Genomic DNA, 23,922 nt, shown 5'->3' on the forward strand with positions numbered 1-23,922 from the left:
TGGAATACATGGAAAAACAGCGATTGGCACTACAGACTGGAGGAGAGAATTGTCATTTTTTGTGAGAAACGTGGCTTTATGGAAGAGACTACAACTGTTAAATGTTAGATTATGGCATGCCTCTGAATTTGACTCATTATTATTAAGGTTGTCCTGCCCTTTTAACATGTTTACTCATCTTTGATTGCAAGGGTTTTATAGTAAGTGTAATAAATTGCCTACCCAGATGCCACATGAGATTACTAGACAATTTACTAACTTGGACAAAGTAAATCTCTCTCTCAGGAAGCCCAGAGTAGCTCATGTCCTTCTTTAAGGTCTACGAGGGAATGAAAGACCTTTGAGGAAAAAGGGAGCAAAATGTGTCAGTGAAACACTGTACTGTGTGACTGGGCAATCTGTAGTACAGTACTTCTTTGACAAAATGGGTCAGTGAAGGCTAAAATCAGAGCACATTTACTTCTCTCTTTTCTCTTCCTGTCCTCCCAGTTTCTTAGACAGTAGTTAGACAATTTTTAACACTCAGAAATGACAGTTTTGGGATTGCAACAGCTGCTGTGGGGTTGTCTCACAACAGTGTCTTATCTAAGTTGGCTGTGACTCCTGTAATATTAGTGACTCCCTCATACTGAAATACTTCCTCATCTTCTCCTCTCACCTTGTCCTTGAAATTGACTGAAGGCATTAGGCTTTTTGGTTTACTCTTGCTGGGTGGAGTGAGTTGAAGATGTTAAGACACACACAGGATTTAAGCTTAGGAATGTTTTCAGAATAACTGTAAAATATGAAATATATGTTATTCACAATATGTTGGAGGTCAGTTTGCCCTCAAAATAGAATGCTTGACAATTGTGCTTTCTTAGTGTGGGTTAGAAAAAGAATGTAGTAGACTTAGGAAAACATAATAATTTAAGAAATGACATATTTCAACAAAAAATAAAACTCTAGGGAGTACAGAAAAGAAGTAAAACCTTAGGAAACCATTACTTCATTAGGACAAACATTTAATGTGTTTTAAAGACTCCTTATTAAAAAGGGTTAGTTTTAGGACGTTTGTGTGAAATCATAAATCTGTCTCATAAGAACCAGAAGGTGCTTCTTAATACAGATACACTGATTTCTATTAGAACTGTGTCTAGCTCTTTGGAAGTAGTTAATCTGAGTAGCTGGCTAACAGTCTGCTTGCAAATAGATGCCTTAATGCTTGCTCCTCTTCCAAATGTGGTGATGAATTTGATTGGGAAGGCTCATCCACAAATTCAGAGCCAGTATCTGATTTACAAGTCATTTGAAAAGGAGTAAAAGAAAAACTGTGTTGCATCTGTTTAGCAGGAACATATTCATTTATGTTTGGTCTCCCAAGCAAAATATTTAAGTGAGCTCCCGAGTTTATACAAGTTTTCTCTCTGCTTCCCCATTTTGCTTCTCTTTCTAAGCCCCCTGCCTGAGCATATCCTTTCCCTCAATGCCCCCCAACCCTAGGGTTGCCAACTTCCTAGTCGCACAAAACCGAACACCCTAGCCCCGCCCTCTCCCCAAGACCCCACCCCCAGCTCACTACATTCCCCCTACCTCGGTGGCTCACAGTCCCCCCCCCCACTCACTTTCACTGGGCTGGGGAAGGGTGTTGGGGTGCGGGAGGGGGTGAGGGCTCTAACTGGTGTGGGCTCCAGGGTGGGGCCAGAAATTAGGGGTTTAGGGTGCAGGAGGGGGCTCTCGGTTTGGGCAGAGAGTTGGGGTATGGGAGGGGGTGAGAGCTCCAGCTGGGGGTGCAGGTTCTGGGATGGGGCTGGAGATGAGAGGTTTGGGGTGCAGGAGGGGGCTCCAGGCTGGGAGGTGGGGCTGAGGGATTCAGAGTATGGGAGGGGGCTGTGGATTGAGGCAGGGGATTGGGGTGCAGAAGGAGGTGAGGGCTCTGGAGTGGGGCTGGGGATGAGGGGTTCAGAGTATGGGAGGAGACTCTGGGCTGGACCAGGAGTCTGGGGTGCAGCGGGGGTGAGGGCTCTGGGATGGGGCCAGGGAGGAGGGGTTTGGGGTACAGGAGGGGGCTCCAGGTTTGGGGGGGCTCAGGGCTGGGCAGGGAGTTGGGGCTCGGGTTTGGGGCACTGGCTTACCTCGGGCTGCTCCCGGTCTGTGGTGCAGCGGGTGGGCTGAGGCAGGCTGCCTGCTGGTCCTGGCCGCAGGCTGCCTGCTGGTCCTGGCCCCAGGCTGCGTGCACCCCAGAAGCAGCCAGCAGTTCCAGGTCCTAGGCGGGGGGCGGGGGGGGCAGGAGGTTCCATGTGCCACTCTCGCCTGCAGGCACAGCGCCACCACCCCAGCCTGGCAATGGGAGTGCTGAGCCTGTGTTCAGGATGGGGGCAGCGCGTGGAGTCCCATGGTCCCCCCTGCCTAGGAGCCCCGAGATGGACCTGCTGGCTGCTTCCGGGGCATGGTGCGGTGCCAGCCAGGACAGATATGGACTAGCCTGCCTTAGCGCTGCACAGTGCCAACCAGACTTTTAACGGCCCAGTCGGCAGTGCTGAACGGAGCCACCAGGGTCCCTTTTTGACCAGCTGTTGTGGTCAAAAACCAGACACCTGGTCACCCTACCCAGCTCATGGGTTAGTACACACACACACTTGCTTTCTATCCATAGCTGTTCATCTGCCCCTTTGGGGACCGGCCTCAGAAGAAGCAAGCTGGCTGTCAGTACGCTCAACTTCTTCTATTCAGTCCTCATACAGGTTCCAGGGTTTCCTCACTCTCTTTGGGGGAAATCTCTGCCCAACTCGGGGAGCTGCGGCCTTCCTTTCCTGGAGGGTGGGGGAAACAGGGCTATTCCTGTCAAGATTACGAAGATTACTAACCCACATTAATGAATTGCCCTCCTTACACCATCTCTATTTAAGGGGAAAGTGTCTAAGTTGAGGGAGAGTTTACATTTTCAACTACCATCTTGTCTGGATCTCCCAGTGCATTTAGTCTTATCTGTGTCTTTTAGATTGCAAACTCTTAGGTACAGTGAATGTTTTTATGTATGCCTATTATAGCACATAACTGGCATCCACTAGCTAATTAATAATAATAACTAAATTGACCTCTGGTGTCCCTATTGACTTCCTTTGAATTACACTAGGGATTAATTTAGCCCATTGTGTTGCACAGTAAAGACAGCTGGGGGAGAGTAATTAAAAAACAGATTTTGTGTGTTCATAGCCGTGAAAAACACCCTCACTTATTGTTGAGGGTAGGTATGTCTGAGATTGAGGGTAGAAATGATGTGAAATGGGAAAGGTCCTGGGATGAGAGAATGAATTGGAAAGATCCTAGGATATTTAGGGAAAAAGAGATGAGTAGAAAGGAAAGACAGATATGGGCCTTAGTGCCAAAGAGATGAGGACCCAGAGAAAGAGGGTTGTGTTGTGGTGGCTGGTGTAAACAAAAAAGAGATGCGTAGCCAATTCTACTCTCATATACACATGTGAAAATGAGGAGTAACTCCATGGAGTTCAAGGGAATTATGCTGATGTAAGGGAGCCAGAGAAAGACGTGGGAGTTCTTGGGATATGGTGGGAGGGAGAGAAAAATGGGAAATCGGGGTAGAGAGCAGAGGAGAAGGATGCAATGGAAAAATGTGAGAACTGGTGAAGGAAATGGGGGTGAGGAAAGATACTAAAAACAAGGGGGAAATGGATAGAAAGAAGGACAAAAACTGTACAGAGTTAGAGTTAAAGGAAAAAACAGGATAACACAAATCTTTATGGTTAGTCTTTTTTTTTTTCCATTGTTAGGTGTTTTCTGATGTAATAGTAATGAAGTGGGGAGGGCAGGAAAGGAGAAGAATTCTAAGACTTTGTGGTGGGTGTAAAAGATGGTAGGACAGAATGCAAAATAATGGAGGCTGGGAATCTTGGTTAGATATGGAAGGGGAAATCAGAGGCCATTGTGGGGAGGAAGTTTCCAAATTTATCTAGGAAAATAGGCCTAGGAAAGGTGAGGAACCGTGATGACATGCATAGTATCTTTACAATGTTGTATTGAATCATCATGCAATGTAATGACATAGAAATCCAAATGTAGCCATTTGTAGAGTTTATATAATGAAGATTGGCACTCCAAATCACTACAGGATGAGGGAAGAGTGCCACCTACAGACTCACCAGCACTGTTTCCTGCAGCATCTCGGTATTCTGTGGATTTTGCCTATTTAAATGCGGATTTGGCCTGAACCTACTTAGTTTATGAGCAGGAGTGAATCACAACAAAACAAAGCATGGCTGCAGGTCATAGCATGGGGTATCCACTGATGTTATATTGTACATTGAGATGCACCATCAATTTACATTTATTCATATATCTATATCATTGCAGAGTTATAAACACTGCTTTCATGAATTATGTATACTGGAAATAAAGAGCAGACCACATCATTACACATTATTTTTAGATCAGAACTTTTAGGACAGAACTGATCCTGCTCTTTTTTTTTGGCAGGAAGCTTGGATTTGTGTACTGAAAGGGGAAACAGTTAATTTATATTGTCCTGTCTGGGTAATTTTCCAAAATAGATACTTCCTTCCTCACCTACACTGCCTCTGATTCTATTTTTAATTTTCACATCACATTTATGTGATGAGTGTATGAGCAGTTATTCAAATTTGCTAGTCATATTCTGAGATAAATTACAGGACATAGGTTTCTGCAGTGGTGAGCATGCCAGAATCTATTAAGCATTGATCTCTGTTCATGTCAGCAAATATGGAAATGAAAGGGAAGAGGGAATCCTGGAGCAGAAGAGTAATTGGAACCTGTTGTGTTTCACCCACCTCAAGAGATGAGGGGGGATGGGAAAAATTGTAATGGTGTGGCCCACCCTTTATTTAGAATATACACAACTCGTGACAGCAGTTTTTATAACTCTAAAAATTGCACTTAATAAATATGAGAAGATACAGGTTTTCTTGATTACTTAAACCTAAATGTTTATTCAAGCTTTCTTGAGAAGTTTGTCTAATTTAAACAGAGCTAGGGCCTGCTGAACTGATGCCATTTTTTTGATGTGGACTCAGTACATATTAAACGAGTCTTAATAACATCCAAACTCATTTAGTTTGTAGATGTATTCTACAGAGGCTTTACTTCATGGTTTGGTTACTATAATCAGAAATAAACTGACATTAATTTTTCATAGGTAGATTATATTTGAGAGTTTCATACTTCATTTCATGTAATAAAATGATGCTGGTTTTAATTTAATGTTTTTTCAAAAGAAACGTGTAAATATTGTTAGTGTAGTTCATAGCAATGAAGTATTACTTGTATTTTCCTTTTTGGTATTGATGTTATAGAGACATTGGAGACACTAACACATTGTGGATATTGTTGCTGAGAGAAGGAGATGGAAAAAGATAGGTTTGAAACACAGCCTGCAAAATGGCACAAAGCCAATACACTGAAAAATGGCAAACATGTCACATGGAACAGCTGGACACAGAAATATTTCTCTTTAATTTGGAAGGATAAAATTTTTTTCACAGCAGGCCACTCTCAAAAGAGTACAACATCAAAGAGGGTGGGTCCCACCAGTCAAACATCATCTGGCTCCAGTATGGAGCAAAATGAATGAACTGTCAGGACTTTTTTCCAGTGTATATGTTTTTGCCAAGTGAAAAGTAAAAGGTTCAGTGGCTTGTTCTGATCACAGACCAAATCCTGATAATGTAAAGCTGATTCCCCAAAGTCTTCCTCTGATCATCTGACAGGAGATGTCTGAAGAAGACCCCAGATTGATTGATGGTCCACTTTGTATTGATGGCCTCTGCCACCCTTAGAGATAAGTGAGATATGCCAAATGCTTAACAGCTCTGGAGGGCTCCTGTTACTGTGACTTGAACATGTTCTAATCTACTGTTATAATCCTCACAGAAACCCCAGTAATCTTCTAAAGAAACTTAATGTGATACTTACCAATACCTGACTTGCACTCTGACAAGAAAAAAATCAATTTCACATTGTCCAAAAGGTGTCCACTGCAAACACCAGTACTGTGTTACTGTTCACGGACTCTTTTCAACTGTTTTTTCTGATTCTGACTTCAGCCTTGAAACAGGATTAACTGCAAATTAAACATTATCATGCTGATTTACTAATATTTCTGTAATCTAATGGAAGGAAAGAATTGATACAACACACACACATTTTTCAGTATTAAACTACAGCAAGACAGTTTTTACAGCCATTACTCATTTGTTTTATGAGGAATCTCAGGCGTAGTTTATCATATATTTTATTACTTGACCTTTTAATCATCATCTTGGGAACTTGGCATTCCAGACATTCCAAAATATTCAAAACTAAAAATAACAATGTGCTTCATTATTTAAAACTTGCACAAAGAAGTTAAGTATGATATCTTTTTTAAAAAAATTAACTCCCTTGTTCACTACAAACATGAACAGCTCTTTCAGAAATGTGGGATTCAAAAAGCATTTAAACAGTTATTATTGTAACAGAGCCTAGAAGCAACTCAGATTATGGCTCCATTGAGATAGGTGCTATACTAATACATAGTAAGAGATAGTCCCTACCCTGAAACACCAAGAAGACAGACAAAGGGTAGAAGAAAGTATTATCCCTATTTTTACAGCTGGGAATTCAAGACAGAGAGCTTAAGTAACTTGCCCAAGGTCACAAGGGAACTCTGTAGCATGTCTAGGAATTGAACCACAATTTTTTGAGTCCTGGTGCAGAGCCTCAGCCTTAAGCACCAGACTATTTTTCCTTTTCTGACCTGCTTATTTTCTGCTGGATCACAATCAGCTCAATCAGTAATGATCTCAGGGGAACATGATACCATATTTCCCTACCATTGCTTGAAAATTAAGTTGTTTCTAGTATGGGCTTTTATTTAAGAATCTCTGGTTTTTACAGAAAAAACTGTCATGAATTGTTAATTTTATTTATTTTTAATTTCATTTTTTCTCGGAATATATATAAAACATGAAATAGGTAAGTCAAAGGGCATCCCATGGAGGTCTGTGTTGTGTCTTGTGGTCCCTCTCACCTTCAACATGGAGGTATAGGCAACCAAGATTACAGGCCTGCAAGCCCTTAGCTGCTCAGATTGAGATAAAGCATTATATGCTGGAACTTGAAGATCATAGCTGAGACCTATCGTCCCTATGGTTAGACCTCCATATTCAATGAGTGTGACCACAGGCTGCGCTGAAGAACTCCTTAGGCTGCACTTCAATGGGCTTGTTTCATGGACTATGACTGTTAAGGCCTGATCCATAGCCCACTGAAGTCAATAGATTTGCCCCATTGACTTAATTTGGATCAAGCCCTTAATGATGGTCCTGGCAAGTCTGCCCATCACTTGGGCAAAATGTAGGCACTCTGGGTATAAAAGAAACAAAGAAACACTTCACTGAATTATGCACAGACATCTACACTTCTGTAGAGGAAAATTCCACTCATTTTAACCAACCCAACAATGTATGAAGCTAGAAGCCCTTCTCACCCGTAATAAACTGTGAACTCTATTTATGAGGAAATAAAATATAATTACGTTTGGGATTTCTGGATCTCCTGTTCTTGCCGCTGGGGGCCATCACCTTATTGGAAGTGACGGTATTTGTGACACTGGCACAGTAGGATCCTTAGGTAAGAAACTGGAAACCAACTTCTAGCCTGTTTTACAGCAGAGGGATACTGAATGGTTGTCATGTAAAATGTTTGTAGCTCCACTGAAGTAAAATACCAATCTTGCTTTTGTTATTAATTAGTAAAAATATCTTTGTAGCACTCCTCCCTGGGTGTATTAGCAACACATCCACCTTACACTGTCCATTCAAAAACTAGCTGTTCTACTTGAATAGGTACTTTATTATGCACATTGTTTCCTGTAAGTTCTTTCGTGGAATATCCTTGGACATAATTCACATGACGCATGGCCATGAGGAGACTGTGGCTAAAAACACAGTGAAAGAATTTGTACTACTTGTTTCTTTCCTTCCACAATGAGAAGCTCACCTTGGATCTGATCCTGGAGATTTTCTTCCCTTTTACCTCTTCCTTGGTTGGACCCTCAGATCCAGTCAGTTTTTCACCCTCGGCCCCTTTACCTCTCTCAGAGCCATGGAGCTGCTAAGTAGGATAGCAGGTAGCAGGTGTGAAAAATCGGGAAGTGGGGGAGGGGGATAGTAGGTGCCTATATAAGACAAAGCCCCGAATATCAGGACAGTCCCTATAAAATTGGGATATCTGGTCACTGTACTGGCAAGCCAACTCTGATGAGTATTTGTGAAGGAGGCAGGTGGCAAAAGTTCCTGCAGCAAACACCTCTGCATTGAAATGCAACAGCAGCAGTATTCATAATGTAGGAGAAGCTGCTAATGGCATGTCCAGAGTTGAGAAGAGGCAACTACTTGCAACCAGAATATAAGGCAGTTAGGCCCAAATCCTCAAAGGTATTTAGGCACTTAACTCCGATTGATTTCAATGGAAATTTGGCACCTAACCTGCTGAGGTAGTTTTGTAAATCCTGGTAGATGCCTATCTGCATCTTTAGGCACCTAAATACCATTGTAAATCTATCCCTTAGACACTATGGTGGTATGAGAGCTATCGCAAATCATAAAATAGATAAAAGAAAGAATAAAAGACTCTAACTACAAAGTAGAAGAAAAAAATATCTTGGTTCCTTACTCTAACAGAGCTCCACAGATTTTACACCAACAGCCATTCCATATGCTCTAGATAGTGATTGCTTTAATATTTCTTTAAATATCATAAGAGAAATGTTGGGTCTGGGGTTTTGCAAGTGTAAATTCTAACACTCATGATAATACAGGCTTGTCCAAAGCTGTGCACGCACAGTTTGAAGCCATATTTTTAAAACAGCCCACAGCAAATGTAGTGGATCAATTGAGCAGCTCTCTCACCATGTCACCAAGCCCCAGCTGCCATGGAGACAGGCAGAGCTGAACTCTGAGGTATGTAAGGGAAACAGAGCTCTCCTGCAAAGACTTCCCAAACCCTCTGCCCCACTTGCACAGTGGAACCAAAGCAATTCTGCTGTGTTTGGAGCCTTTTATTTATGAGCACCTTTTGGCCCTTGGTGACTTCCCCAAGATCACAGTGAACCAGGAGAAGAACTCTGGAGTGGTGACTCCCACTCCCCTGCTTTAATCACCAGAAAATACTGCCTCCCTTGAGGCCTAATAATTTAACCTACCAACACCTGTTCTTATACCAGCTGCCAATGGTCTAAAGTAGTGTTACTCAACAACGGGTCCGTGGTCCCTTAGATCTCCCTGACACAATTGAAGAAGGCAGCAAGCCAGTCCCTGGCATCCAAAAGGTCGAGGAACAGTGGTTTAAAGCACAAATCTGAAATGCTATTTGTGCTTAAATATCTTTACCCCTTTAATTTTTTGCCTAGTTGGATTTGACTGTATGAATATGAGCGAAAAGAACTTCTCAGTTAAACAAAGAAGCAACAACATGGGGGTAAGGAATTAGCTGACTTCTTTTTAATGACATAGGATGCTGGGATTGTTTGGTAAAGTTAATATAGATATTAAAGGTGGTGGATGATGGTATCCATTGTTACATACCAGAAGAAATGCTCACATCTTATAAGCAATGAGGTAACAAGGGTCAGCTTGATTGTCCTTGTTCTCTGGTCCAAGGTGCCATTTTAGGAATTGCAACATCTTCTCATATGAATAGTACCAATAATTTCAGTGGGACTATTCACATGAGCAATGGTTTGCAGTTTCAGGCACTTATTGGGACTGGGTGCATGGGCCTTCTTCATTAAGGAGTTCACATATGGAACTGCTTCTCCCTGAACACACCTGCTTGAGTCTCTGCTGTGCCCAGCTGGACTTGGTGTCAAGTTCTTCTCTCAGGATTATCACATCTTTGATCATTTGTTTCCCTCTTTTTTTTCATTATCTTTCCCTTCTTGGAACATTTTTCATTTTTGCTCATTGCTTTTTGTGAGGGTAGTATATCTACGCACTGAGCCCAATTTGCTTATTATGCACAGTGGAGAAGAAGTTGGAAAACTGCCTCAGCATAGTCTGTGGTGATGCTACTTCAGCTGGCTGAATTGGTGCTGCCTCCACATGCCCTTGCTGCTATTGTGACTGCGTTCATAGGAATGGGCAGTGGGGCACAATATGGATCTTCAAATACTAAAATCAAGCAAAATCTTCCAAATTGGAACCACTGGTGCACTAAACACCAGCATTTGCTTTATCGTGTCACTGGAGCTATTAAGGGGAGACAAAAGCATTACAAAAGTCATTAAGAGGATACAAAAGAGGAGGCCATAAAATGCTTTGTGGGAACTCCATCAGCTTTAATTTGCGTGTGTGTGCATGCGTACATTTTCTGAGTTTTGCCTTTGTAAACTGGTGAATGTTGCTTATTACAGCCCTAAAAGTTACATTGCCTCCATGCCCTTGTCTCTGTGCTGGAGAAAATCTAGTTTATAGGGTACCAATTTCACACAAATTTAGTTTGAAGTCTGTAACGTCACCATGTAGGACCATATTGTTGAGTAGTACTAGCCCTTATTGTTACGTGGAAATCTCCTTTACAACAGGGGACCTCCAGGATTCAGTGTCAAAATCGAACATTGAAACTTTTATTTAAAATCAACCGTTTTATGAACTCATCAGCTTTCCAGAATTAGACCTCTGTTCCGCAACCACTTACACACATGCTTCTCTTTACACGAGTAGTCCCACTGAGGGCAATGAGACTACATGTGTGCATTTGTTGAATTGGGGTCTAAATGAGAGATGAAGCCTTTCACCTAACACAGACAGTTCCAAACAATATTTATATTTTCATATGCTATAATCCTTTGAGATACATTAAGTCCAAGTAACTTTTAAATTAGTTGGCAAATATTTTCTTTTTAAAAAATGGCTAGAGGATGGCTGCTAGATTAAAGAGAAGAAACATTAAGCAGATATTGCAAGATATTGCAAGTCCATACCAGATATGACTAACTGTAAAGAAGTGTTTAGGATAGCCTGAGCTGTTATAGATCATTGAATATCAAGATTGATTTCTCTACATTTTTAAAGATGTGCAGAGGCTGTTGGGGAGGATCTCCAACAAACATTCAAGAATGTTTCTTTTTAAATTTCTTCCAGAGAGGCCTCCTGATGTTTCCTTACTGCTCACGTAGTTCAGATTCTTTTCTGCTAATAGTAATTAAAGACATTTTAAGTGCATCTAAAAATGTTTGGAAGCCTTTGACTGAAGCAGAAAGTGTGTGCGTGTAATATAAAAATTCGCAAAACAAAAAAAATGTTTTAAAAAAATAGTTGACTTTGCTAAGTGACAACAATGGTAGCTACCTATCACATCATTTACAAAATCCAAACACTTAAAAGTAAGTAAATTAATAGCTAAGGACATAGTGTCTATGTATCTTTCTATCTATAAAGTCCACTTACTATAGTACCTTACACTGTCCAAATAAGAATTGTTTGTTTTTATTATCAAGTATTAATGAATGAATAATTTATTGCATCCTAACCACTTTAACACTAACTTAGGAGTTCTTGGTTTTAAAAAAAAATTTTGTTATCTTGATATCTGTCCCTAGATAGTCTTTTTAAGGCATATTTTAAAGTGCAAAATATCAGTTAATCTGTTTATCAACTAAGAGTAGAATGTTTAGTAAAGCACTTATAACTGACATTTCTTGGAAATAATGTCTATATAGCTGAAGAGAAAAGCCATGTAACATTATCAGCTTATGGTAAAAATTATTTATGGATGTGTCAGTGTAATTACCTATACATGGATATTTTAAATTATTTTTCAAACTAGTTTTTTGTTTGTATTTTGATATTACTGATGTAATAATAATTTTGCATCAAATTTAAGGTTACTGTGCTGTGATGTAACATGAATTTCTTTGTGCTTGTGTTTGTTTATTATATATCTAGTGTAAAATTTATTATGTGTTTATCTAATTATTGCCTTTCTTTTAAATGCTGGGTTTTGTAAATGATGTGCTTGGGGAATTTCCCATGTTTGTGAGTTTGGCTTTGGTCTTTTTCATGTTTTGTTTTGCATAGGTGAATAAAGAGATGATTTTCAAATCTTCAGTAAATAGGATGAGTGGGTTACCAGATTAATAAATCAAAGGAAAGAGCAACACTGACTAAATTTATAATTATTTTAGTGAGGCTTCCTCATTCAGTGTGTCCCTGTCAAAATACTCATATTACTAAGCAATTGAGTTAGCTATTCACATAGAGTGCAGCTCATTTTTGCTCTGAGTGCTGATTAGAAGTGCTAAAAAATAAATAACATATTAAGTATCAGACCCAAGACATTTTATTCTGTAGCCCTAGCTAATCTACTGCACCACAGGCCCTCTCAGTCAAGACACTGAACCATGCTGTGTTTAATTACCGCACTTGACCAGTGTAACTAATACTAATGCTTTACATTTACATAGCACATTTTCATCTATAGATTGCAAAGTACTCAACAAAAATGAATAATCATTATTATTCCCATTTTACGTTTGGCCTAAATAAATCCAGGGATTTCAAGCCATTTGCATGGTAGAGATCAGGTTTATAACCTTAGGGCTTGATCCTTCAAAGTGCCAAGCACTGTAGTCCTGATCTATCCAAGCACTTCAGCATGTGCTTAACTTTAAATACATTAGTAGTCAACTCCCTAGAAATCAATAGGATCAATATTGGGCTCCAAAACTCTCTGCAATACAATTGTTAGTTACTTTGCTTAATTATAACCTATTTTCTTCAAATAAAGAGTATACTTGAGTTGTCAAAGAGATCCAACGGTAGGGAAAGCTTGAAAGATTTGGAATAAGATATTATTGAGATAGAGGGAGACAAAAGTCAAAATTTCCTGATTAAATTTAGGCTAGGGGGTGGAGTTTGGGTTAAAAAGCAAACCACAGCTTAGGTTCAGGATCAATGCTAATTTTTGTATAAATAGTGAATGTTTTAAATTCTAGAAAAAAATAAAATGTTGGGAATACAATGACACAAACAGCAGCTTTTCCAAAACAAATAACCAACCAGTGATATCAGGTCAGAGTACCACAGCATACCCACAAAGCCCAGTCTTTATTACACCTAATTCTCTTCTCCAAAAGCCTAAATGAAAATATGGGCATTGCAATGGGTCCTGAAGGCCTGGACATTTTAGCCCCTTCAGAAGGGCATTGGAGTCCATAGTTGGAGGGCCCCTTACAAAGAAACTCCTACAGGCAGCTTCCTGAATCTAATATTGAGGGAAATCTTTTGAAAATCTCATCCTGCTTGCAAATTATAGTTACCATGACCTTTATATGTGTCATATCAATATAGACAATACTGTACAGCAAAAAGTAAAAAAATCCTCTATCAACAGTAAGAATTATTTTGCAGAGTTTGGGATTTTTAGCCATCTCTTTGATGCCTTACAACATAAATAAAAGTATAATTATAATAGTCACTTTTAGAATCTGAATGTAGAACCATATACGTTTTCTCTTTAAAAAATTCCACTGTGAGGGCCAGTCTTTCCTCTTTTTGCAAGCAAGGAAAACGAGGTCAATTAAGTTGTACGCTAATACTTTTTATTGGTCTAAGTGGAAAAATAAAATGCAGGCAGACTTTCAAAAGACACAATCCTTCATTAAGCCATGGAAAGAGAACAAAGCTAAGCAACAGATAGAGAGGAAAGAACTCGACTGAACTAACCATTTTTTCCCTCACTGTGTCTCCTGTGAATTTGTATTTAACTACTTCACTGCTGGCTTGCCTCTCTGTGCAGAAATGCTCCATTAAAATGTCAACCTTCCATTACAGTTACTGCGCACTTCAGGACCTTGTACATCCAACAGCGTTGGAGGTGTATTTTGCCACGTACCTGCATGTTAATCAAGAGCCTAGATGGCAGCATCTGGGTGAAAATGATTCAGAGTTTTCTGAATGCTTTTGCCATGTCTTGTCTGGCATATTGTTATTCATTTATTATTAATTATTATTGTTTTTGTGGCAATGACTAGGACATCAGCTTGTTTTGCGGGGTGGGGGGGAGTCTCATCCAAGCGGGAGGTGCATGGTCTCATTTAAGTTTAGTACATGACATATTCTCAGGGACATGCACGGGGGGGGGGGCAAGCAGAGACACAGAACTCCTCCAGCCCTGGGACTGCAGCAGGAAGAGAGAGAGGGGCTCTCTCCCTGCCAGGGCCGCAGAAGCTCTGTGACTCCACCGCACCAAGTACTTGTGGATACATTTATTCAGATGGCTCCACAGCACATGTATTTTTGTTGAAATAGTGAGTGTACTGCTGTTTATTTCTATGCATATGATGTACGTGTGCGCGTTGATATGGTTTGATGTGTGTAATATGTGTGTGTTTAATGTGCCCCTCCAAAAGCGGTCACATTTCAATTCATGCGCACGCCCTTGCATATTCTAAATAGTACCCAACTGTTTGGTTACAGTAGCTTTTTATTTTGCTTAGTAACCGTTTTTCCTAGATTTTTCAAGGATCACTTATATGGTATATTATCTGGTTTGAAAAGACTATTATTATTAATATTATCTTTTCATCATTATTTATTATATTATTGCAGTTGTTCCCAAAGGCTGCAATCAAGGATCAGGACCCCATTGTGTAGGGCTGTATATACATGTAATTAAAAGACAAACCCTGCCCCTGAAAGGGATTACAACCTTAGCATATGACAAAAGACAAGTGGACAAAAACAAACAGGGTAGATGAAACAATTATATTTGGGATAAGAAGCAGCAGTCTCAGCGCACCAATTGCCTACTTGTTGTCTCCATTATATCTCTGCTCTGAACACATCTAGTTTATGTAGCAGCGTTGATGGCAACCTGGAAAGAGGTTGGTCATCTGCCCTTCATATACCTCATAGTCTGCTGCTGCTCACTGTGCCTATGCTCCTAAATGTTGGGGAGGCTGTATTCTGGAGAAGGGGCAATAAAAACTGGAAAAGAGATTACTTTCAATAGTTTATGTCAATTTAGAGCCCTCTTCCACTTTGACCTATGCTCTGGCTCTGGATAAGAAAGCAAGGACTTCTGATATTCTGAAACCAAGGGATATAACTGCAAAATCGTCATACATTTTTGCATTTAAATTTGAGTATATAATCTCTTTAAACTGTAAAACATCAATATCCTATCGCATAGAGATTAATAAAGAAGGAACAAGTCGTACCATATAAATAACCCTTATAGAGTAACCTTGTATCAGTATCTGAACTGTACCAGTAGCTTGGTGTACTACTTAAGATAAATTAGAACGGACTAAAGATAGGAAATGTTAATGTACTACTTATTAGCAAAACTAACAAAGAATTAACAGTTATATTGGCTCAGAAGAGGGAAGGGGAGCCAGTAAGCAGGTTGGATGCTGCTCCCAGCTCTGATTGAAAGAAACAACATGGGGAGAAAGGAGACAATGAATTGGTTGGATTCCACTCCCTTGGTCATGTCAGGGAAAGGCACAGGGTGAGGAGGGTTGTGGGACCTGGAGAGGCAAGTGGGTTCTCCAGCCGGAGTTGGGGAAAGAATACCTTATTTTCAGCATGGCAGCTTCTTCTGGAATCTGTTAAACGTAATCCCAGAAGGGATGGATAAGTGAACAGACAAAACTGTCAAAGGTAAATGCATAGTAAATGCAATTTATTACAAAGCTAGCTTCGCTACATGCATAGTATGTATATGTGTATGTGTAATATAGAGGGAATGTGTAAATGTATATAATATGCCAGAGTAGCTCCATTCACAGCTTGTGCTAGAGTATAAATGTTCTACTTTAAGCTGCTTATGCTTCCCCCCGCCCTTCATACTTGTTGCCTGAGTTAGACAAAAATGTAGTGATATCGTGCAAAAAATGTAGTGATATCGTGTTGTACAAATCAACAACATTTGTAGCAATTTCCCCTTCCTCTCCCTGCCATTAATCCAATAGAAAATATGACAGAGAAATTGTGATGTCTCCCAAACATAAGAAAAGCTAGCAGAATTATGAAACTTTGCCCAATTTAGAGTTCCTGTCTGCTTTTATAGACATTGCTTCTACGGCTGTGGAGCAATTGGAGATACAGAAAGCTAAACCATAGGTATATAAGTCAGCAGTAAAATGAGGTAACAGTTACAGGGCCTGATCCAAAGCTGAGTGAAGTCAATGCAAGTCCAGTTCACTTTGGATCAGGGCTATAATTTAGTTCATTCGTGTTTTATAAAGGGGATTATTTCTACTCAAGAGTGAAGCTTGAGTGAATTGGTACCAAGTGAATTGGTACTAGCTAGTCATATTCAGAAAGTGTGGAAAGGCCTCTGTTTGTCCATGTTTATCTATAAATGTTGGGTCCATTTTCCCTCTTACCTGGTCTGCTGTTCTCATCCTTTTCATCTCCATCTTTTAGAATTCATGGCATAGAGGGGGATATTAGCTCTATGAATGGGATTTTTTTTTTGCCTAAGTGCAATCCATGTTGCTATGCAAGGCACCATATAAATGCCTTCAGTAAATACAAAATAAGCATTGTGTGAAAAACTGTTTAGACAGATTTTGCCAGGATGGTTCCAGCCAAACACTGTTAGTCATTAATTTTTCCTTCTCTCTCTCTTTGTGGGCACATTTCCTGTACAGCTTTTCCCTCTCCATTACATATGTTTTATTCATTGTAGCATATTTGCTATATTTGTACAATAAATTAGCATGTATTTATATGAAAAAGGATGTCAGTTCATGTTTTTGTTAGTTAATAACAAGGTACAACACATGGAAAAAACAACAAATGAAAACCTTCAAGAACATTTATTTGTCCTTTTTAGACAGGTTTTTTTTCTAAGACACCCTTAAAGCCCTGAGGATCCCTGCTATGTTCACCTAATTCTTAGCTCTTGGATTAGCTGACCCTCCAGTCAAGGAGCATCAGGCATGGTTCCATCTTTAGCTTGTTATAGCCACTCATGAATAACTATATGGGTCATTGTAGAAGACTCACTTTCCCCTTCATCATCTCCCAGTGATGAATACATTGCCTCTAAAGAAATCCCAGCCTTTCTCAACCAGGAGCAAAGAAACAAGGTCAGATTGTGAGCTCATATCTCCCATGTGGTAGGGCGCTGTGCTAGGCTGGCCCTGTTTGGTGCATTTAATGTGCTCATGGTTAGAAGCAGGTTGGCTTTTTTAAAATGATGATTGAGACACAGTTACACTGATTTATTTAATATAATTTCTGGATCAATTCTGCCAACATAAAATTGAGTTTATGGAATTGATAATATGTTTTCTTTTTAAATCTTCAATTCAATTTAATATATGTATGTTTTCCCTGTTGTATTAGCTGAACTAATTTTTAAAAGGGAAGATTATTTTTAATATGCTTAGATGTTTTTCTGCAAGCATGTCATGAAAGAAAGTGCTCTTAAAGGGATAGGAATTAGTAAACGGGCAATCTCAACAGGTTTGGAGATCAGGTTTGGTTTGGATAAGTACCCAACTGTTAGACTGCCTATCTGAAACTTAACCAAACTATCCAAATGATTTCCAAAATTTGATTAAAAAGGTTGTGAGAACAGGCTCTCTCACTGTAGTCTAGGTCTTCTGGTTCCAATCCAAATTCCAGTGCATCCGTGTATGAAAAATAATGGAGAACTAAAAGCTAACCTAATATTTCAGATCCTCCAAAGAGGTTTGAGTCTTTGGTTCTAGAAGGACACAGTAAGAAGGGGGAAGTGGGGTTCTTTTTTAAAACTCAGACTGGTTTTCCTGTCCTTAGCAGGGATGTCTTATTTAAGAAAACGTAGATCCTTCAAGACTGGTTTCTCATTTGCTACCTCAGAAATTGTGCTTTTAATTACTCTTTCTCCTTCCACTTCCATTAATTTTAGTACTATGAATCTTAGGGCTCCCCAGTTGTTTAGTATTTGCTGTATTATACTCTGTGCCATCCTGTCCTAAAGTACAAGCTTTTGCTGTATTTGAAATGTGAAAGAAGTGATCCTTGTTTAGGGATTAAAACAACGAGGAGTCCGGTGGCACCTTAAAGACTAAACAGATTTATTAGGGCATAAGCTTTTGTGGGTAAAAAACCCACTTCTTCAGATGTTTAGGGATTACTAACCCGTGCTCAGCTGTTCCAGCCATTTCAATGCAGCCTTTACATCCAGATTTTCTTGTTTATCTGGCAGTTCATTATTTAAGGCTGGCCTGTCAAAAATGGTTAAATATTCTTTGGGAAACATAGTCACATCTTTGAGACACCACAAATATGTTTAATATAAAAAAGATTGGCTTGATAAGAGGAACATGATAAACTTGCATCACCAAAAATATTTCTCTTTATTCTGTTTGTATTTCTAAGGGCATCAATAAGCAGTGACAAATCTCATGGCAATAAATTTCTGGAACAGGCACACAGAGACACTGGCAAAGTAGTGAAAATGATTGCTGATGATTCGTTCTAACTACTTGACCTTCTGACCTCTTCTCCAGATATATGACCAAGATGGGACACTACAGCACTTTATTGATGGCGGGGAACCCAGTAAGTCAAGTTGGATGAGGTATATCCGATGTGCAAGGCACTGTGGGGAACAGAATCTAACAGTAGTTCAGTACAGGTAAAGTATGTCTTGGTTTATTTGCTGCAAGAAAAAAATCCTTGAAGTGAAAAGTCCGAAGTGTAATTATTACCAGTTCACAAACAATTGTTGGGCTTTCTTGAATGGCTTCATTTTGTGCAGTACGATCTCAGTAGTATGGATTTAAGAGCTCTTAAATTTGGTTGTCAAAAACTGGGTGGGGAAGGAGAATATCATTGAGAGCACATACTGCAGGGTTGATTCTGATCTCACTGATGTTCCTGATGATTTAAACCCTATGACATTAGAAGAGGAACATGTATGCAGATCACATTGTACGAAGCAATCTGCATGTCCTTTGAGTAGTCTCAGTAGACTGCTTTGGAAAGAGTAGTTTACTTGGAAAAGTTGTCCTCCATCCCTTACAATAAATAATTATGTTAGGGGAGAAGGACAAGGAGAAGGCCTCATTTGAAATGAAAACATCAGAATTTTGAACACTGAAGCCAGTTTGGGGAGAATCATTGGGCATTTATGACCCAAATATGCATCTGCTAAATGCACCTGTCAGCCAATATGGTCTCATGGCCTATGCCTATGATGTCAATAGCTAGTGAAGGTTATAACAAAATAAAAATGAGAATGTGAAAAAGAATGTGTAAAGAAATTATGGCTCTCATTTCTCCCCCTACAAACAATAGAAAAAAACCTAAAAAATGTGTTACATAAATATATGATCTCAGCCATAAACAAATCTTTCCCCTTCAGAATCAGAAGCAACTGTTTGGCTGTATTAAATGTTATAGCAAGTACATCAAAGAATGTTTGGAAACTAAGCTGAGCACTCCTGCTGTTGGCTATTTATTTTGGGGTTTTTTTTTAATGGCAAGTCTTAAACTTATTTATAATATTTTAACAAATGTGAATGCGAACAAAAATGAAAAATACGCACAGTTTGATTATTTTCTTTTAGGGTGCCAGTTTAACAATGATAAAAATGGCCCAATAGCATTTTTAAACTTTGTTTCTGACCCCTTGTCAAAATAAAATAACAATTCAAAGAAGAATATATGACAATGTTTTATTATATTATTACAAACTTTTATTGTGCTCTTAAATATTTATATTTTTAGCTATAATTCTGATGGTTCATTTTTTAAATTGTCTGTTTAAACTAAGGTTGTCTCTGTGTTGTAAAGAGCACTTTTAGTTGGTAGTCCAGGTATATTATGAACCACTGAGACAACCATGTTTGAGTATGTGTAGAGTGTGTGTGTGTGTGTGTATACATACATATAGATGAAAAACATAAATGAAATATGGGCATGAGAAAGTCGTTACACATCTGTCAATATTAAGTATATTTTACAACTCTGCTTTCATGATGAAACTTTTACTTAGAGTTCCCTCTGTTGATCTGTTTTTGATTACTTCAGATCTTTGTAAAATGAACTACAAAAACACAATTTAAAAAACTGGCATCCATCACCAGTGACTGAATCCAAGTGTAAGAAAATAGAAAAGTTGGACACTGAAAAACTGGTCTAATTTTTATTGTACATGGACATCCTCCTCACAGAAAGTCAGCTGGTTTAAATTCATTCTGTTATGATTTGTAATATCTAAATGGAATTTTCTTGAAAGCACTCTTGATTGATTGACCCTTAGCTGAACGTTTTGTTTTTATTTTGAGGCTGACAATAATGTTTGTTGGCATGTGTTCTGCTTCAACTGCGTTGGGACGCCATGAAGCTATCTTTATGAGTCATCCAACCACAATACTAAATACATGTCAGCAAAGGAAATATTATCCGAAAAGGGAAAAATCCCTTTGATGTACTTCAGCACGCAGAGATTTCTGCAAGTTTTGGAAGCTCTGTACGCTTGTAAGGAACGGTGTACACTTACACATTTTTTTTCGGCCTACTCCAAGCTTCACAGACCACCCATTGCTCAAAAACAGTTCTGCTCTTTCAGCAGCAAAGTGTGTCATTTGGTTTTAGCACATTCATTTGCTGGACTGCTGTGTTTATGTTAAGGGAAGCCAAACTGAGAGATGAAATGTTACAAGGGTGAAGTACAAAGTAGACTCGATTTTTCTCAAGTTAGGAGATGCTGGTGATTTATAGCATGGCTCCAATTTTGATTTTTATGTAACGGTGGAAAGAATTAATAACATGTACAGCTTTGGGAGAGAGAGAAGCAGAGAAAGAGAGTGAGAGAGAGAGACACACGAAGGCAAGAGTTTTTGTCAGATATTCATAGAATGTTGGGAAAAACATTCTGCTTAGCTAGCAGTGCCCTCCTGAGACAGGGTGGCAGTAAGCGAGGAAAATAACAAGATAAATGAAATTTTTGCAGCTGCTAGTAAAATATTGAGAATCTGCACTTTTTTATTGATCTTTATGATCCTGTTGCCAAGAGCCACTTTGCGGTGACAAAATATGTTGACAAGTGCATATCTCACTGCCATGAAAAATGTGGTGAAGGATTCTCCTTATGTCTGCAGTGTTATACAAGGAACAAATTGCACTGCTATGGCAAATTCTTTACAGAAAGGCTAAATTTAAGGCCTACCAACTCTAAACTCTTTTATCTTGAACTTCAGGCTAATATTTGTAGCAATTCTTCACTGAGAAAACCAGTTGAGGTCGAACATTTTTTTAAAAGTCTATAGATATTTTTCTGCCTTACGCAGGCTGTTTTAAAAAATGGTCATTTCTTGGTACCTTGACTGTATCATTTTGGTGTGTAATCGTTCAGGAAGAGTGGAATGCTCTTCTTGTATGTATTGAATTTCTATCCATCTCATATAAGGGTGTTTTACTGTACTGTACCAGGCTTAAGCGAAAAGCTACTACAAACCAATAAGATTTTCAGTTCCTCTTCTAGATGCTCGATTCTGATCTCACACTGATTTTGCACCTACCTCTAACTTCATTGGAATTACTCAAGTCCTTTCACTCAAAGAGAGATCAGGATCAGGCCTTCTAGTCTTTTGATTGCAAAACTCTAGGGTTTTTTCCCTAAATTTGAGAACTCTCAGATCCATGGCTTATGAATGTCCCAGTGTTTTCCCAGAGGATAGAACTTACAGAAGGATTCTCAGTTATGGTGAATACTAGATCATACTTACCCGAGGGGCCATCAACCTTGTTCCCATGTTTCATATTGAGAAAGATTTCCTCAGTAACTCTTTTTCATTACAAGCCCTGTTTTCTGGACTCTTCTGGGCCAGAAGTCCATATTATTCAACCTTAGTTCTCTCTCTTTTGGGAGATATATTTCTGTTGTGAGACTGAAGGAAATATAAGAGGACACATGTTTAAAATCATCTTCTGTATTTAAAAAAATTCTTCACTTCTGTTACTAACAGCACTTACTAAATCTAAAAGAATTATTATCTATTTACTTTTTACCTTCTAAACTGTGTGTTTGAAGTTTCCCTCAGTTTGGATAGTGAAAATAAACTCATCTGTTTTGAGTCGGTCCCACTTCCTAGATCTTGTGCACTGGTGCAATTTGCATTCCAAATTCTGCACTGGAATGTTTTTGAAACAAAAAAAATCTGTCTCCCTTAAAATTTCTTTCAAAAAGGATACTGCAACAACAATAGATTATTATGTTTTGTAAAACATTTTCTTAGAGCTTACACTACCTTAGCCCTGGTCTACACTATGAGTTTAGGTCGAATTTAGCAGCGTTAGATCGATTTAACCCTGCACCCATCCACATGACTAAGCTATTTTTGTCAACTTAAAGGGCTCTTAAAATCGATTTCTGTACTCCTCCCCGACGAGGGGATTAGCACGGAAATTGACATCGCCGGGTCGAATTTTGGGTAGTGTGGACGCAATTCGATGGTTTTGGCCTCTGGGAGCTATCCCAGAGTGCTCCATTGTGACCGCTCTGGACAGCACATTCAACTCAGATGCTCTAGCCAGGTAGACAGGAAAAGCACCAGGAATTTTTGTATTTCATTTCCTGTTTGGCCAGTGTGGCGAGCTCATCAGCAGAGGTGACCACGCAGAGCTCATTAGCACAGGTGACTATGCAGTCCCAGAATTGCAAAAGAGCTCCAGCATGGACCGAACGGGAGGTACTGGATCTGATCGCTGTATGGGGAGACGAATTCATGCTATCGGAACTCCGTTCCAAAAGATGAAATGCCAAAATATTTGAAAAAATCTCCAAGGGTATGATGGACAGAGACTATAACAGGGACCTGCAGCAGAGCCATGTGAAAATTAAGGAGCTCAGGCAAGCCTAGCAAAAAACTGAAGAGGCAAATGGCCGCTCTGGGTCAGAGCCCCCGACATGCCGCTTTTATGATGAGCTGCTTGCAGTTCTAGGGGGTGCCCCTACCACTACCTCACCCCGTCCATGGAGTCTCACGCAACAGGGATGAGGATTTGGGGGACGAGGAGGAGGAGGAGGATAGCGCACAACAGGCAAGTGGAGAAACCATTCTCCCAGACAGCCAGGAACTGTTTCTCACCCTGGAGCCAATACCCTCTGAACCCTCCCAAGGTGGGCTCCTGGACCATGAAGCCAGAGACGGCACCTCTGGTGAGTGTACCTTTGTAAATATAATACATGGTTTAAAAGCAAGCGTGTTTAATGATTAATTTGCCCTGAAGACTTGGGATGCATTTGCGGCCAGTACAGCTACTTGAAAAGTCTGTTAACATGTCTGGGGATGGAGCGGAAATCCTCCAGGGACATTATTAAGGGAACAATCAGAGGTGGCCATTGAAAAGAAATCATCCCCACTTTTAGCCACGTGGTGGGAGGGGGGCCGTTCACGCTGAGCTGTTTGCATTTGCCTGGCAGGGATCTTCCCTGATACTAGTCACGTGGTGGGAGGAGGGGTGAAGTGATCATCCCAGAGAATTGGGTGTGTGGGGGGGGTTAGTTGGGTTTCTGCTGCATGTTAACCCGAAAACCACAGCCCCTCCTTTTAAATGGCCAATGCAACGGGTGCTTGGTATGGGAAAGGAGGGTGATGCTGTCTGAAACCATTACAACATGTTATGAAGGTTGAAGAAGCTGAAAGACTGTGGCTTACCATGGCTGCCTGCAAGCCGAATTCTGTTGCCCGGCCCTGTGTGTGTGATCTCTCTCACCAAACCAGCAGGCCCTCAATATAAAAGGCAAAATGTCACCTTGTACCGAAAGCACATGTGCTGTGTAATGTTAACAGCTTCGTTCACCCTGAAAGAGTCTACCCATTGTTCTCTAAAATGTGTCTTTTTAAATACTACTCTCCCTTTTTTTCCTCCTGCAGCTGCAGATGTTTCAACGCTC

The 23,922-nt window shown here is 39.8% G+C and overlaps 1 protein-coding gene across 1 annotated transcript in view; it reads left to right on the top strand.

The window, feature by feature from the left end:
• PRDM6 (PR/SET domain 6) overlaps nt 1–23,922 on the top strand; it is a 93,998-nt gene that overhangs the window by 44,345 nt on the left and 25,731 nt on the right. Inside the window, exon 4 of the mRNA XM_073346225.1 lies at nt 18,527–18,654. Coding sequence (XP_073202326.1) covers nt 18,527–18,654 — 128 coding nt within the window. The remainder of the gene's footprint in view (nt 1–18,526; nt 18,655–23,922) is intronic.

Source organism: Lepidochelys kempii, chromosome 5 (assembly GCF_965140265.1).
Source record: "Lepidochelys kempii isolate rLepKem1 chromosome 5, rLepKem1.hap2, whole genome shotgun sequence".
Taxonomy (NCBI): domain Eukaryota; kingdom Metazoa; phylum Chordata; order Testudines; family Cheloniidae; genus Lepidochelys; species Lepidochelys kempii.